Source organism: Eleutherodactylus coqui, chromosome 2 (assembly GCF_035609145.1).
Source record: "Eleutherodactylus coqui strain aEleCoq1 chromosome 2, aEleCoq1.hap1, whole genome shotgun sequence".
In the NCBI taxonomy this organism is placed as follows: Eukaryota; Metazoa; Chordata; class Amphibia; order Anura; family Eleutherodactylidae; genus Eleutherodactylus; species Eleutherodactylus coqui.
Window position 1 is genome coordinate 172,198,576 of NC_089838.1, and position 16,817 is coordinate 172,215,392.

At 41.2% G+C, this 16,817-nt stretch overlaps 1 protein-coding gene across 1 annotated transcript in view; it reads left to right on the forward strand.

The window, feature by feature from the left end:
* The window catches only part of LOC136611931 (integumentary mucin B.1-like), a 73,209-nt gene that overhangs the window by 43,580 nt on the left and 12,812 nt on the right, over positions 1–16,817 (forward strand). Inside the window, exons 6-10 of the mRNA XM_066591917.1 lie at positions 2,534–2,554; positions 3,870–3,905; positions 6,723–6,752; positions 7,772–7,803; positions 7,883–8,051. Coding sequence (XP_066448014.1) covers positions 2,545–2,554; positions 3,870–3,905; positions 6,723–6,752; positions 7,772–7,803; positions 7,883–8,051 — 277 coding nt within the window. The 5' untranslated portion in view covers positions 2,534–2,544. The remainder of the gene's footprint in view (positions 1–2,533; positions 2,555–3,869; positions 3,906–6,722; positions 6,753–7,771; positions 7,804–7,882; positions 8,052–16,817) is intronic.

The following is a 16,817-nucleotide window of genomic DNA, read 5'->3' on the forward strand; positions in this document are numbered from 1 at the left end:
TGATCTAGACCGCCAGAGTTCGGTCTTGAGGCCCTTTTACACACAACAATAATTATTAGAGATGAGTGAACATGCTCGGTAAGGGCATTTACTCGAGAAAGCATCGCTTTTTTCAAATAAATGCGTGCTCGTCCGCGAAAATTTGGTGGGGCACGGGGGGGGGGGCGGAGAGTGAGAGAGATCTCTCCCCCCACCCCGCCCCCCTCCGCAACCCCCTGCTCACCCCTGCAGCCCCCCGAATTTTCACAGACGAGCATGCAGTTACTCGAAAAAAGCGATGCTCTCTCGAGTAACTGCCCTTACCGAGCATGCTCGGTCATCTCTAATAATTATCGTTCTCCCGCACAGGGGGGGGGGGGGTGAACGATAATCATCCCATGTAAAGCATGCTGCAAATGAATTAGAATCATCCAGTTGGTCATCTTTTAAACTGCTTAAAAGATGAACGCATATCGTTCAGTGTTTACTCAGCAGCTATTCACTACTGAGCAGCCGCTGCTAACTGTGAATGGAAAGGGGCAGAGGGAGAGTGGAGAGAGAACTCCCCTCCAGCTGTTGTGCCTCCATGCTGGCCGCCCTGTCAGCGATCCAGCAATGCTCACTTCTGTGCAGAGCGAGCATCACAGGGACGAGTATCAAGCATTGTTTGCCCGACACTCGTTATATGTAAAAGGGCCTTTAGACCAGAGATGTGACTATTAAACCTTTTACTACCCTATTAGTGTATTAGTTATATGCCTCCCTTAACTTCTTGAGGATAGGACTAGCATGGTGGCTCAGTGGTTAGCACTACTGCCTTGCAGTGCTGGGATCCTGGGTTCAAATCAAGGACATCTGCATAAAATATGTATGTTCTCCCCGAGTTTGTGGGAGTTTCCTCCCACACTCTAAAAACATGCAGATTGGTGAATATAAATTGTGTGTGCCAATGGGGACAGACGCCAATATCAGCAGTTGAAAAAGAGCTGTGTAATATGCATGCACATGTTGCTATATAAATCAAAGTGATTATTTTAAAATGTCTAATTGGGATGCAATTGGGAAAAATGCAATTTGCACTCTGTTTGGGGGTCAGTATAATTACGGCAATACCAAATTCATACATTTTTTGTACTGCTTTTAAAAAAATATCTTTTAAAAGAAATAAATGCTTTCATCTTCTGTTCCCCCTAACATTTGTTTTTTGTGGGATTACTTGTAGTTTCAATCAGTACCATTTTGGTGTAATGCAACCTTTTCATTACATTTTTTCTTGGAGATAAGGTTTCCAAAAAACACAGTTCTGATGTTGTCTATTTTTTAATAATGATATTTACTGTGTTGGATAAATATTGTGTTATTTTATTAGTTTTCAGATTTATGAATGCAGTAAATATGCTTAGATGTTTGGATTTTTTATGTTAAAAATAGGAAAAGGGTTTTATCTTCAACTTTTAATATTTTTAATTTTTTCAAATAATTAAAAAAACCATTGCAGCCAATCACTGTCACTGTCACCCCATTCTTTCTGACATCAGTACAGAGCACAGAGACTTTTTGTTTTAGAATATTTGAGGTTTTTTAACTATCGAATAAGAACTTTTATAGGCAGCATCATAGATTCAAAGTCTGTTCCCCAGATGCCTTGCCACACTGTATAGATAGAATATAGGTCACCAAACACTGCACATTGTTCAGAGAACATTGTTACCCCTTAGGCTGCCTGTCCACGGGCATTTTTGCATTGCATTCCCTGCAGCGATAATCCGGCCGCAGGGAACGCAATGCATGCTTTCCATAGCGTCGCTATGGAAAGCACAGCCCCCTGTCCACAAGCAGAGAATTATAGCAATTCTCCGCTCGCGGCCAGCAAATCACAGCATGCTGCGAATTGCCGCGATTCTCCGCGGTGAGCCTATTTGTCAGATAGGCTCACCGCGGAGATCAGTCAGCTGGCTCCTGCTCCCCGGTGGTGTCTCCTGCGGCAGATCTCCAACACCCATGGACAGGCAGCCTTGCTGTTTACACACAATGCCTTCAGCAAGGAGCTGGTGAAAGAACAATGCTCCAGCTAGTCCTGTTATATAAATCTGTGTGTGCGTATGTATAGGTTTTTTTTCTTTATATCAGTGGTGCACCTCTGTTCCCACAGTCACTTTTTTATTTGAACAAATAAGCTCCTGATTTTTTGAAAATATTGTAAAATTATTTTGTTATTCACAATGAAGTACTGTACATTATGCCACTTAAGGGCTCAGTCACACGGGCGCATCCAGGCGCCAATGCGCCCGTGTTCCTGCAGTATAAGACAGCCGCACTGCAGGTGCAGACAACTCCGCACTGCCGGCAGAAGGAACACATGACCGGCTCCATTGCCGGTCATGTGTTCTTTCTTTCAGTGCTGCGAAGAGTCGCCCGCACCTGCAGTGCGGCCGTCTTCTTCGTGCAGTAACACGGGCACATCGGCGCCCGGATGCACCCGTGTGACTGAGCTCTAAATTTACCTAATCAAATAGTCTAATGCACTAATATTACATCATGCTTTTTCTTCCAGGTTTTGATAATATGGTACCAGGTAAAAAATTTATTTTTTATGCACTGAAACTAGTTGGAAAACTGTGCATTAAATATCAATAACACTTGCACATTATTTTTAATGCATTGTCTGTTAAGTATATGTGATCACAAAGATGAAAACCATTGATTCATTACTGTATATATACACATTTATATGCAGAAGACTACATATCTTTATAAAATAGTCTAAGCTCTTACACACACAACTGTGCAGATCAATAGTATGGCACCCATAGAAACCTATGAGTCTGTGCTGTACCCTAGGTAGCCATGATTTAATATAGAGGCATACAGGGATTTTTTTCCCACAGGACACCTATGTGCAATCTGTGTGGAGTGAAAATCAGAGCATGTTCCACTATATGCCATGTTTTGGAGTAATACTTCTAGAAAAAAATTAACCCTTAACTTTGTTATATTCTACCATAGGAATTTCATTTGCTGCTATACAGGATCCAAGTGTACATGATTACACACACTTTACAGTCTGCATGACGGCTTAAAGGGGTTGTTCAGTTCTAAAATACTGATGGCCTATTAATAGGATAAGGCTACAAAAGTAGATTGGTGGAAGTCCGCCGCCTGGGACCCCTGCTGATAGGCTATTCGCCAAGCCAGTGCACTGATCTGCAGTGACCATGCTTGGTATTACAGGCTGAGTTCCAATGGAAGTGAATGGATGTAATAGCAAACCAGGCCACTGCAGTGAGAATAGAGCTGTCTGCTTCCTGCAAAAATTAGCTCAGAGCACAAAAGCATCAGCCTGGAAGACAGCTGTTGAGCAAGGGTTGTAGGTAGAAGGCCCTCGCCAATTACTGTCGATGGCCAATCTTAAGAATAGCTCATCAATAGTTTTCAATCTGACAACCCGTTTAACCCTTTCCAATCCAATTTGTATCCTGGTTTTCCTAGGGGGCTTACTCTTTTTTTGCCATTATAAAATGGCGCTATATGCTGGATAAAGCCAGTACTGCATGAGGTGACACGTTGGATAGGCTCCGACAGCAGAGAGGCTAGCAATATACAGTAAGAGAACCCCAAGGGATGTCTTCCAACATCGGAGCTGCACAGCCTTAAATCATAATGTCTTCAGAAGTCAGACAGTGGATTGGAAAGGGTTAATCCTAGAAGTGATTTAGCCTTCCAATCTCAAACAAATGGCTATAGTAGATGCTAGTTGTCAACTGATATCTTAATTGAAATCCAAAACGGATTGCAGTCATTCCTTAGGTGCCATTACGAAACTTCTTTATGAAGATCTTATTATATATAATATATACTATATAACTTTATCATATATATTTTGTTTATAGTGGTTGGACCAGTCGTACCAACTCTACCCACAATTGGTAATTCCTTTTTATGTACATTTAGGTTAAGAACACATGGTCCAGCACCACGTGCAGCCAAAACCCTTACCCATCTGCATTGGTCAATAGGCACATGATTTTAACGCAAAATTATTGCGTTATTTGTCCATTGCCCACCACTGGTAGTGAGGTTTGGTTTCTGTGGGCAGATGCACATTGTGGTTTCACTCTTAAAAATGTATATATCTTGTATATGGAACATTTGTATTATTTGCCATTTTCTATCTCATGGGAAGAGAAGTGTATTATTGATCGTCTGTTGAAAGTTTTTCAGATTCAGGTAGCATATGTCTTGCAGTGGCCAAAGTTTTCCTCCAATGGTCAAATAAAAAACTTTGGCCACTTAACAATACCTACTTATAGCAGTATTTTTTTTCTTTTGTCATACTGGCCAAGCATTCTCATATGATGTTTGCAGTCTGACTTCTATTTTAGACCATCTTTTACATAGATGAAAACTTGGGTCATGTAATATATCAAGTCACAAGCTAATAGGGTACCACCAATGAGTAAATTCTGTTAAGGTTATCAATAAATGACAGCAAATTGGTACAAATGTCTCAGGTCAGCACTGTGAGGTAGACTTAGTAGTCAAAGGAGCTTTGTTGGAAAATATGGCAAATGTATTTTCAGGAAAGATGCCTGCCCCCATAGTCATATATAGGCAGCAGAATAAAAAAAAATTCTACAATCTGAAAACAAAAACAGATTAGAAAAATAGATAAGTTCTTCTATATGGTTTTACTTAATTTAAAAAGGTGATATGGTCCCTTTAAGTTATAGTAAATCAAATGGACTGCGGACGGCCTTGCCCACTATCAAAAAAGCCCCACCCACTTTAAAAAAATCATTAAAAAAAATGAAGTCACAAATTTTTGCACAAAATAAGTATGCTCAAATATTGGCTGCTTTTTCCCACTCGAAAATTACATAGTAAGGCTCCCCAAATAACTTTTATTGCCATAGTACTTCAGTGTAAATATATTGAAGATGTGATTTGTGACGTTACCTGGAGGTCTAATGACCATTGGCTGCATGAATGGATTTATATGCAATAAAGACAACATGCTGAGTAGTCATTAAAATTCTTCCTGTCAATAATTTGTGTTTCTATTTAGTATTCTGCTATAATTTAACACAATAGGGCACATTTATTTCAGGTGTTGCATCTTTTTGGCACAAATCAATTTAGACAAATTGTCTAATGATTTGCGCCAGAAGGAACATTATGACTCTCATCCCACTTTTCAAAAGCATCTCGTACACAGAGTTGTGTTCAAATGGAGAGAGATTTTTAGACAGACATAAGAACTGAGCAAAATGTGTTGCAATCTCATTTCATTATCTAGGTGGCTTACATAATGACTCCACATCTCTAAGCAAATTTAGGATGCAATGAATTTATCAACAACTTGCACCATTTTATAAATTTGTCAGATTTTAAACTTAAAGGAAAAAAAGCATGTCAGAAAACTGGCATTCAAAATTCCTTTGATTAACCCTTTAGTGACCCCGTTTTTGCTTTTTTTCCATTTTCGTTTTTTCCTCCCCCCTTTTAAAAAATACTTAACTCCTTGATTTATCCATCGACGTAGCTGTATGAAGGCTTGTTTTTTGCAGGATGAGTTGCATTTTTCAATGGTACTATTAATTATATCATATAATGTATTGAAAAACTTTTTAAAAATTCTAAGTGGAGACAAATGGAAAAAAATGACATTCCGCCATCTTTCAGTGCGTCTTGTTTCTACGGCACATAAACTGCAACAAAAATGACATGATAACTTTATTCTATGGGTCAGTACGATTACTACGATACCAAACTTGTATAGTTTTTTTTTTTTTTGCTGTACTACTTATATATTTTTTTAAAGATATTTAATTTTTTAAAATTAAGTCTCCATCGTCTGTGCACAATAACTTTTTTATTTTTCTGTCAATATAGTTGTGTGAGGGCTCATTTTGTGTGGTATGTCCTGTAGTTTTCGTTAGTAGCATTCTAGAATACATAGGCCTTTTTGATCGCTTTTTATTAGATTTTTTTCTTGGCAACAGGGTGACCAAAAAAAGTGCATTTCTGGTGGTTTTTATTTATTTTTTCAGACGATGTTCACTTTGCACAGTAAATAATCTGTTACTTTGATAGAATGGACTTTTGCAGACGCAGCAGTGCCAAATATGTATTTTTGTTTTATTATTTAGATTTTGTATTTTAAATATGGCAAAAGGGGGGCTTTTTGAACTTTTATAACTTTTATAACTTTATAACTAGCAATGGTTAGATCGCTTATGCAGTATGATGTAATGCCATAGCATTACATCATACTGCATTCTGACAGGCAGCCTACCAAGCCACCCTTCGAGGATGGCTTGATAGGCATTCTGCCATGACAGCCCTGGGGCATTTCAGAAGGCCCCCAGCTGCCATGACACCTGCATGGCTCCCCCGATCTCAGATCTGACCGCAGCATTTAAAGGGTTAACAGTCCCGATCGGCCGAACGGGGCTGTTGCCTGCAGGTGTCAGCTGTAATAAACAGTTCACACCTGCGATGTATGGAGGGAGATAAGGGTTAAAAGCTCTCCCATTCTTTGCTAAAGGGTAGGTGCCCTTTTAAAAAATATTTAACAAGTCAGAGCAAAAGGTCAAAAGTTTTGATCAGTGTGGGTGTGTGGGTGTGGATGGGGTGGGGGTCTAGGTTTTAGGACCACCACTGATCACTGAAATCAAGGGTTGCAGCTGTTAGTGTACTTGTGCTGTGAAGCAACCTCTAATAACAATCTTTTTTTCTGATAGATGCTAATCAGTATTTTACTTCTATGAAAGGTTAGTAAAAACTTCTAGTGTTTTCAGACCTTATTAAAATTTTCATTAGATTACAATTTCAAGATCTGTGGTATTAGGCATGTAGAAAAGTGAAACATTATTAAATTTTGTAATAAGTTCAAATTTTATTTAACTACTTCCTGTACTGTTGATGGTTGGGGTTTGAGTCTCAATATTTGACATCTTAAATATTGTTTTAAAACAAAAACTTGCCTATGGCAAATCAATTGCTCTAAGACTGCAGTCACCTAACCTCTTTAGCATAGACATACTTGTGTTCTTTAAATGGGTTTTCCAGGCAATTTCCAGGCTGGGGTACAACATTCAGGACCCTGACTGATCAGCTGTTCAGGCGCTGCAACTGCAATTACCAGCGTCGGAGTTATTTGTTTCTGCTTCGTGCCCTGTGTTTTGCCAGTGACAGCAGGTGCTGGAACAGTTGATCAGTTGTGGTTAGAGATGAGCGAACACGTTCGGCCCCGCCCCTTTTTCGCCCGAACACCGAACTTTGCGAACACCTCGGTGTTCGGGCGAAAAAGTTCGGGGGCCGCCGTGGCAGCGCGGGGGGGTGCGGCGGGGAGCGGGGGGGAGAGGGAGAGAGAGAGGGCTCCCCCCTGTTCCCCGCTACTGCCGCCCGCGCCGCCGCGCATCTCCCCGCCCCCCGGCGGCACCCGGACACTTACGCGCGAACACTCCAGTGTTCGCTAAAGCCGGTGTCCGGGTGCGGATGTGTCCGTTACGGACACGTTCGCTCATCTCTAGTTGTGGTCCCTAATGGCAGACCCCAGCCAATCAACTACTGATAACCTATCCTGAGGATACGTCATCAATAAAAATAGCCCAGGAAACCTCCTTAATATAATTGCACTTATCTCAAGATTTAAGTAACATCAGATTGATAAACAGAAGCAAAAATAGTAGTTTTTATATCATTCTGAGCCCAGTTGTTGCAGTGCATCTATTGTTGGAGAACCACAAATAATAGAACTAAACCACATTTATTATTTATGCATAAACAGAATGCTGCTCACCTTCAGGAGAAATTCTCAAGGTAAGTCTAAAACTGTGCATGGAAAAGCTCCTAAATACAATACATCTAGCCAGATTCTAAATCATTGTGTTACTTACAGGATGGACAAAGCTGGACAATTGGCTGTAATAAGTGCACTTGTAATGGATCCATGGGAGCAATGAGCTGTGAACCTCTTGAATGTGGCATAGCTGATTGTGCTGAAAATGAAAGAAGGGTTTTTGGAGATCCAAAAGCAGAGTCTAAAGATTCTTGTTGTGGATATTGTGGTAAGTGTCTCTTTGCCTCTGTATACGTTTAGCTTACTTTTTCAGGAATGAATACATTTGGAGCTAGCTGCCTGTACCATGCCAGTGGTGCCAGCAGCACTGCAAGAGGCAGTGTTCCTTTCCTACTATGTGAAAAAAGAAAGATCATTTACTTAATTCTATCTAGAAAGAACAAATACTTTCTTATTTAACATTCCTGATTATTGTCTACTGGTTGGGTTGGATATTCAGATTTGCATTACCAACTTTAAAAGGGTTATTCCACAATCCAACATTTTGTCAAAAGCCCAATACTTTCCTAATATCGTTAAGTACAATGCCACATACTCAGATGAGCTTACTATGTGCCTCACATCCGTGTATTTAAAGGAGTACTGTCATAAAAAAAAAATCTATACTTGCCTATTCCTCCACCTTTTGGTCTACTTACCAGATCCTCTTCTCTTGTCTGCTGCAGTCCTGGGAGGGGGGGGGGTTATGTCACAGTTCACAGCCCAGCACGGAGTGCCGAGCTATTGCGGAGACTGGGAATGCCCGTTGTCTTTGCAATAGATCAGCATTCCTTCCTAACCAGTGAAACCTACGTCACAGGGATGTGACCTCCACTGACCTGCCAGAAGCAATGCGAGGAATGCCAGCTTCATAACAAACCGACCGCCTAGGGGTGACATGACCCAGTGGACTGGAGAAGATTAGCAAGTAGAGACTATCAAGTCTCCTCTCAGCCTTCTTTTTTGCAAGCTAAACATTACCAGATCCTTTAACTGTTCCTCACAGGAGATGATTTGCAGACCGCTCACCATCTTGGTAACTCTTCTCTGAACTTGCTCCAATTTGTTGATGTCTTCTTTAAAGTGGGGTGCCCAGAACTGTACACAGTATTCCAGATGAGGTCTGACTAAGGAAGAGTAGAGGGGGATCTAGACTCTATGCTTCTCTTAATGCATCCCAGAATTGTGTTTGCCTTTTTGGCTGCTGTATCACATAGTTGACTTATGTTCAGTCTATGATCTATTAATATACCCAAGTCTTTTTCACATGTGCTTCCGCTTAGCCCAATTCCTCCCATTTTTTATGTGTTTTTTTGCCCAGATGTAGGACTTTGCATTTCTCCTTGTTAAATACCATTATGTTAGTCGCCGCCCACTGTTTAAGCTTTTCTAGCTCTTTTTGAATACTCTCTTCCCTAGTGTTAGCTATCCCTCCTTGCTTTGTGTCCTTGGCAAATTTTCTAATTTTTCCATCAATTCCCTCCATTTTTAAAAATGTTGAATAACACTAGGCCTAGGACAGAGCCTTGTGGTACCCCACTTGATACAGTCTTCCACTTCTTATTTCTGTACGATCACTCAGCCAGTTGTGAATCCACCTAACAGTTGCCTTATCAATCCCATAGTTCATTTTTTTCAATAAGTATGGTATGAAATACTTTGCTAAATTGCACCTTACAAAAACAGGTAAGCATATATGTGGTGGGCGCCTTGCTTCACTCATTAGGAGAGCTTTAAACTTGAACAATATGGGAAGGAAAGTGAAAGGCCAGGTAAAAATATACAGCTAATTAATACATTTAAGAACCTTGCTATTAGTAGTGAAAAGAAAGAACAAAGACAAAAAAATTCAGAAGGAAAGCAGAGTAGCAAGAGACACTGATCACACACTAAAATGTTTCTACACAAATGCCCAGAGCATGGGAAACAAGCAAGGAGAATTGGAGCTCCTAACACAGGAAGAGAAATATAATGTCATAGGCATCACAGAAACTTGGTGGAATGATACACATGATTGAAATACAAGGCTTAAAGGATACAACTTATTTATAAGAAATAGACCTAAAAAAAGGGGAGGAAGTGTTGCGTTGTATGTTAGGAGAACATTAATCTCTACCGAGATTCAAGCTTCAGAGCATGGTAGTTCTGTAGAAACTGTTTTGATAAGAATACAAGGAGAGAACAACAGAAAGGACACCACTGTAGATATTTACTATACGCCGCCTGAACAAGCGGAAGATATTGATGAACTCTTTCTACATCAGATGGCCAAGCTCTCAAGAAAACATGGCAGTGATTATGGGAGATTTTAACTATCCAGACATTTGTTGGTAATCTCTCTCAGGTAAAAGTAATGGATCTGACAAATTCTTATCAGCTCTTGCTGATAGCTTTATCTTCCAAAAGGTAGAAGAGAAAACAAGGGGATCTGCTACCTTGGACCTTATTCTTACTTCCTCAACCATTTCCTCCCTGTTGGTAAGGGTGGCTGGAACCTTAGGAGGCAGTGATCTTTCTATCCTTGAATTCTTGATAAAAAGGGGAGGAAGACCCGAGAAAACGCAAACCTCAAGGTTGGATTTCAGAAAGGCAAATTTGATTGTGAGTGTACCTAATAACCTGCTCCTGCCCAATGCAATATGTTGTCAAAACGTGGCAGCAACTAAGGAGATGTATTTTGGCCCATATGGGCAATATAAGCAGAAAAGAAAACACCCCAGTGGCCAACCATATCTGGGAGAAACATGAGGGTGGCCCAGATTGCCTGAAAGTCCAAGGCATCGAACTGTTGAAAACAGATAATAGGAAGTAGGATATTAAACCCCTACTGCTTCAAAAGGAAGCGGCCTGGATATTCAGGCTGGACTCAGTACATCCCAGACGGATCAATGAGAACTTGCTTTTTAACTGTTTTCTTTAAATTATTTGATTCTGCTTCTGCTGACTACACTACCTATTATACCACATGTCAGATTAAGCAAAGACCTCCGTCCTCTGTTAGAACTAGATACAAGTCACATATCCATATGAACTAGATATGTATGAATTTGCATTGAGTAAGTATCATTAACACTCTAAACCGTGAACACTCAGTAAAAATATTAGGGACTCAAACATCATTTGTGCAATCATGATACAATCAGCATGAAGTGCATAATATAAAGGACATTATTAAATATGAAATACAAAACTACAGATACGAAAAAACATACACATACTCCCTGATATAGGTCAAATTGAATTTATTTTTACCTCTGCAGGGTTAATTGACCCCTTATTATAAATGACAAATTTCCAGACCCTAGGTCTAAAAATACTTTGGCAAGAGAGGTATTGGCAATGTATGAATAGGCAATAAACAGCAGTGGGCTATCTAGCCAGGTTCCAAGATGTCACTGATGGTTGTGCCCATAGTACGAGTCATCGTGCCGCTATGCCCGATGACATCATGACGTCGATCCCGAAGCATGCGTGATCATGCAGCAATGCCTCATGATGCGATGGCGTCCTTGACAATGGCGCGCTGACGTGGTAGTGTCGATGGGAGGGCAAATCCACACGCCGTATTGTCCAGCAGTAGTGGCCCTCACACGCTGTGACAGACGGGGCCGCAGTGGACTGCCCAGTGGGTCGCCATGACTACAGGAGGTAAACATTATACACAAGTGCAGCGGTCTGCAAGTCGGCATCTATTTTTTTTTAGGTGGATGAGCCGTAAAAAGTCCAACCCATGGGTAGTCCTAAGGACACTATATAAGCCTTGAATCAGCTGGGAGCTCCATACACTCTAGTCTGCCATCAAGACTATGAGCACTAGATAGTATAGAAGTAATTGCCTTGCTGTGTAATTCAATATAAGCCAGCAGGGATAGTGCTATCACAGCAACTACTAGCTAGCGAGCCAGCTTTAAGATAGAAAAGTCCTATTTCTTGGATCTAGAATCTGGAAATAGACATGAGGACCTCCTATACTTAGTTGCTAACGCATACTGAGCAATAGAAATAATACCCTTGACGCATATAGGATATGATTTTCATGATCCTGTGTAGTGTGTCTGTTATGCTTACTGGAGCCTTCTCAACTATGGAGTGTTGGCACGCCACAGCAATTCCCGAGAACAATCACTAGACTGTGTAAATTGCGTCCTGCCAGAAATGCAAGAGAATATCTCTATTGAATATAGAATTCTATTAGAAGCTATCTTATGCACAAGATCTTGCATATGCGAGCTGACTGCGTCATAAATATCAAACATTCAAGTATCCGTATTAATTTAATTAAACCACAAAAATAGGGGACTCATTCTTCTTCCTGAGGATCTGAAGAATCAATGGTGAATCGCATTGAAATCATTAATTGAGCAATATCAATAATCGAGCATAAAAATCTAAATCAATTATTAAGCATGAAAATTGTGATAGGTGCTAGATGCAACCAATCGGCGATTTAGTTTGAAAAAAAATCGCACTTGGACATCTTTTTTGTGTAGTCATGGGGGGATATTCCATAATCCTACCCAGATAACAGAGTATAGTTTGTTACTCTTTTGGCTGATACACATAGTTGAAACATCACACATTACTGGGTACACCTGCATCACTCTATAAGGTCTTGTATACTGACACAGATTGTGGGTCAGGTTTTTTTTTGAAAGATCTCTTATTTTTGAGAGGACTGTCATTATCACTTAGTCCATATACGGCTTATCTTTTTGTCTTTTTTTCTCTAAATTGATGTACCCTATGCTTGTTACGTTTTTAAACCGACCTATTAAAAATTGGTTTCAATAAATTTATTCTACTCTGTGAAGAGTCCCATATTGTTCTAGTTTAAAGCTGTCCTAATGAGTGAAGCATGGTGCCCACCAGATATATGCTTAGCTGTTTTTGTAAGGTGCAACCTGTCTCTAGCAAGCAGTCCATCATTCTCAGCTACCCTCACGGATCTGATCCATGAGGGGAGTTGAAACTTTAACTTCTTTTAGCTTTTTATTCATTTCATGGTGATTGCCTGTATCTGGCACATACTGGCAATGGCATTACAGAAGGGGGCTTTCTGTGGCCTCCCATGACAGCTCCAGGATATCGTCTATCTCCGGTAACTGACAGTAGGGAGCTGTTACATCCAGGGCCAGCAGGGTTTTAATCCCTGGAGAAAACCTGTTTTTACGTCCCTGGGGATTAAAGCCCAGCCAGCCAGGACATAAAAAGTCTATGGGGTGGTCACTAAGGGGTTAATATACCTAATAAAAGAGAAGTTGGATAATACATCCTACTGTCCCACCTTCTTTTCTGGAGACTTGCGCCTATCCATTAGCCTTTTCTTTCTATATCTCTTCACACATCTGCCGTAGTTACCTTTGGTGGGTTCTCCTGGATGGCAGCAACTCCACAGTTCATTCATTCTTCACTGCATTTCCTAAGGCATTTTTGGTCTCTAGACATTCATCTGGGACCCAAGCCTTCGATACCATTGGGTTTGCTCCACCCCTCTCTTTTTATACTTTTCTGATGCTGGAGGAAGAGCCCAGAGGGAAGAACTGGAGGTTCTGGGTTCACCCTCTGATATCAGTCTATTCATGTTAAAAGCAGCCGTGCTCTTTTAGTTTCAGTTTTGTGCTCTGCCCTGCCCTAAACAACTCCTTCCTGCTTTTTTTTTTTTGGTACTTAATTAGCATTTTGCTAGGCAACAAGCATTTCACATGCAAGGCCTACGCAATGGGTTGCGTAAGCTCTGCGTATACACACACATCCATAGAGTTCAATGGAGGCTGTACACGTGGAGTACAAGGAAAAATAGAGCATCTGGTGTTCTTTTTCACGCGCGTATCGACATGCAGTGTCCACACACTGGTGTGCATTGAACAATCAAAATCCATTGATTTTCTTTGCCTCCATCACTGCGTATAATGTGTGCGTTTCACACACGCATAATACATGATGAAAAAACACCTAAGGACATGCGCCCCAAGAGACAGAGACAGTACAAGGCATAGCTTGAAGCTTTTGGATTCGATGCAATATCTGCAACCAGGCCCTCCACCATTTATTTATTTACTGTGGAAGAGAGAGATTTTTATGTTTCAAAAGGTTTTATTGGGTTTAAAGAATCATGTTGGCAACACTCAGCTGCAAAAGCCCCACGCAGGGGGATAATATCAGACTTTTTAACTGAAGTGCAGAGATTCTATTTCAAGATTAACAAAGAATAAACAGATAAACAAAACAATAAGCAGGGTAAAATGTTACTATGTTCACGGGATAGTCTAAGTCACTTCTTATATCTCCGAGACAAGGGAAAGGTCTCGGCGTCTCTTGTAGTGTAGGGGCTCGTATTTGTTTAAGTATTTTCCCAACTCTCTGAGTATCCTTTTTTCATCCTCTTACAATCTCGCATAGTAATGTAGATTGGGGAGATTAGTGAAGAGTATCCAGGGGTTCCATACTTTTTCAAATTGTAAAATGTTGTCTTGGCGTATAGTTATAAGTTTTTCGTTCAGAGGAGTTTTGTTTATACGGGCTATGAGCGGTTCAAATGGGAGTGATGATTTCTCCATTGCTTTGCTATCGAAATATGTGCTGCCATGGTGATATATTGCAATAATTTGAAGGGGGCGTGACACATTCCTGTGGGTTTATTACCCAAAAGTAGGACAAAGGGGTTGGATCCAGGGCTTATCCCGATCACAGTGGCAATGAGGTCGGAGACTCTTTTCCAGAAAGCTTGCGCTATCGGACAGGTCCACCATATATAGTGATGCGAACCAATGTCATTACAGCCTCTGAAACATAAGTGGAGACCTCTGGGTAGATAGCTTTCAATCTCTCTGGTACTAGGTAAGCTCTATGTAATACTTTCAGAGATGTGTCTGTCAGGGAGACTTGCCAGCTATTTTTACCCAAGGTTTCACAGCAGTGATGCCAACGATTTATTGATAGGGAGGAGTGTAAGTCCGATTCCCATTGCAGCATAAAGGGGAGCTTAGAATCTTGGAGTGTTCTATTCAGGATGTTGTAGAAGTGGGATAGAGTGCCTGGATGTCTGGGGGTATATTTACATATAGCCTCCATACCATTCATCTCCACTCTGGTCGATGGAGGCATGATTGAGGACCAGTAATGAAAAACTTGCATTGTTCTCCACCACTCCTCTGGGGGAGGTCCGTATTGGCAGTTAAAGGATGCGGTTGAGATCAATTTGCCATGTATAAGAAAGTTGTAGAGGGTAGGAAGCCCGTTCGTATGGCACCATGCAAATTGTGTTGCCTCTATCCTGGGTGGGAAATCTGAGTTTTGGAGTAGGGGAGTAAGTGGGGACAGTGTGGGTTGCGGATTCAATTTGAATCTGGTTTGTCTCCATAGTAGTATGGAGAAAAATGAATATGGGGCACTATTCCTAAGATTAAGGGGGGCTTTTGTCCAAAGTAAGGAAGGCCAATTATGCGGTAAGCTGGGTCTCCTCAATGGAGGTCCACAATGGGGCTTGGGGTCCGGCATATATAGGCGGAATTTGCGCCAAACGGGCAGCTTTATAGTATTTCAGGATGCATGGGACCAAGAGGCCTCCATATTTTTTATGCAAACACATTATTGATTTGGAGATTCTAAGGAGTTTGTGCGCCCAGATGAAGGTGAAGATCTTTCTTTGAAAGGCTCGAAGATCTAAGGTGGGAACTCGAATAGGGAGTGTTCTAAATAGGTAGAGTAGTTTTGGCAAAAGTGTCATTTTTATACTGTGGATACGACCCAACCACGAGAGGTATGGGGATTCCCATCTGACGAGATCAAGAGTTAGTTGACGGAAATGGAAGAGAGAGATTTTTAATGTGTGTTGGGGGATTATACTGGGAGAAGACAGAATACAGACAATAATTATAGAGGTGGGGATAAAGGATATTTGGGAGAGAAGTGATACTTGGGGAAGAGAGAATTTTGAGCAAGTGAGATGCAACTGGGAGGAAGGGGGAGATCATGTTGGGGAGGGAAGAGATATTGGAGGATGTGATAATACCGGAGTTGAGGTATATAGATATATATAGAAGCAGTAATATACTTCATTATTAATACATTCCGACAATTGTAAAAACATTGTGATGGTGACATAATCTATAATTTATTTAGTTCTATAATGTTTCTGCAGGAGGGTGCTATATAACCAAAGGCCAGCTCTGCACCTCAATATTCCCTATCCTAGGTCTGTCAGGCCACAAAACAATACACATAGTCCAGCCAGGATAATGTCTACTTATTTCTCCTGACTGCAGTGGCATCTGGTCCCTCTGCAGAGCCTCACCCTGTCTAGTGACATTGAGGTGATGCTTTGGGTAGTAGAGATTGCTCACTGCCCAACCCACCCTGCTGGTCAGTCAGGCTCAACTACAGGCTGCCCCAGAAAAACGTGGTCACTCAGAAACAGCCATGTTGACCATTCTCTTCTCATCAACCTCCTTTGTCTAGCAGCCAGAGCATCTTTATGTTTATAATGTAAGTCACGAGCACTCAGTCTCACCCAGTTGGAAACCTGGGTTACAGCTAAACTCACAATTGCAACCCAGGATCCCACTGCTGAGAAGGAGAGACCAAGTGGCCATGACTTTCATTGTAAGCACAAGGAATACAGTACATGATGGTGGAGGACTGACTGTGCTGTAACTCAGCTTTTCACTGCCCTGATCAGTGGACTCAATGCACTGTGGGCAAGCTGGGTTACAGTTTAGTTATGATGCATTCAGCCATTTCAGGTCCTTTTAACTGAGAAAGACCCAGGAGAACTGAACACATAATCACTGAGCTGCCTGTACCCAGCTTTCTTATAGGTGCCCCAGGTGACAAGCAACAGTTACCACAGAGATTACTACAAATCCCTCTCTTCAACACCCTTTAACTTTTCTGTGCATTTTACACGCAGAAGAGGTGGAGGCTCCTCTGCCCAAGACTGACATTATCTAGTAGACTTTGCCATAGTTAAGGGTTCTTTTACATTGGAAGATATTCT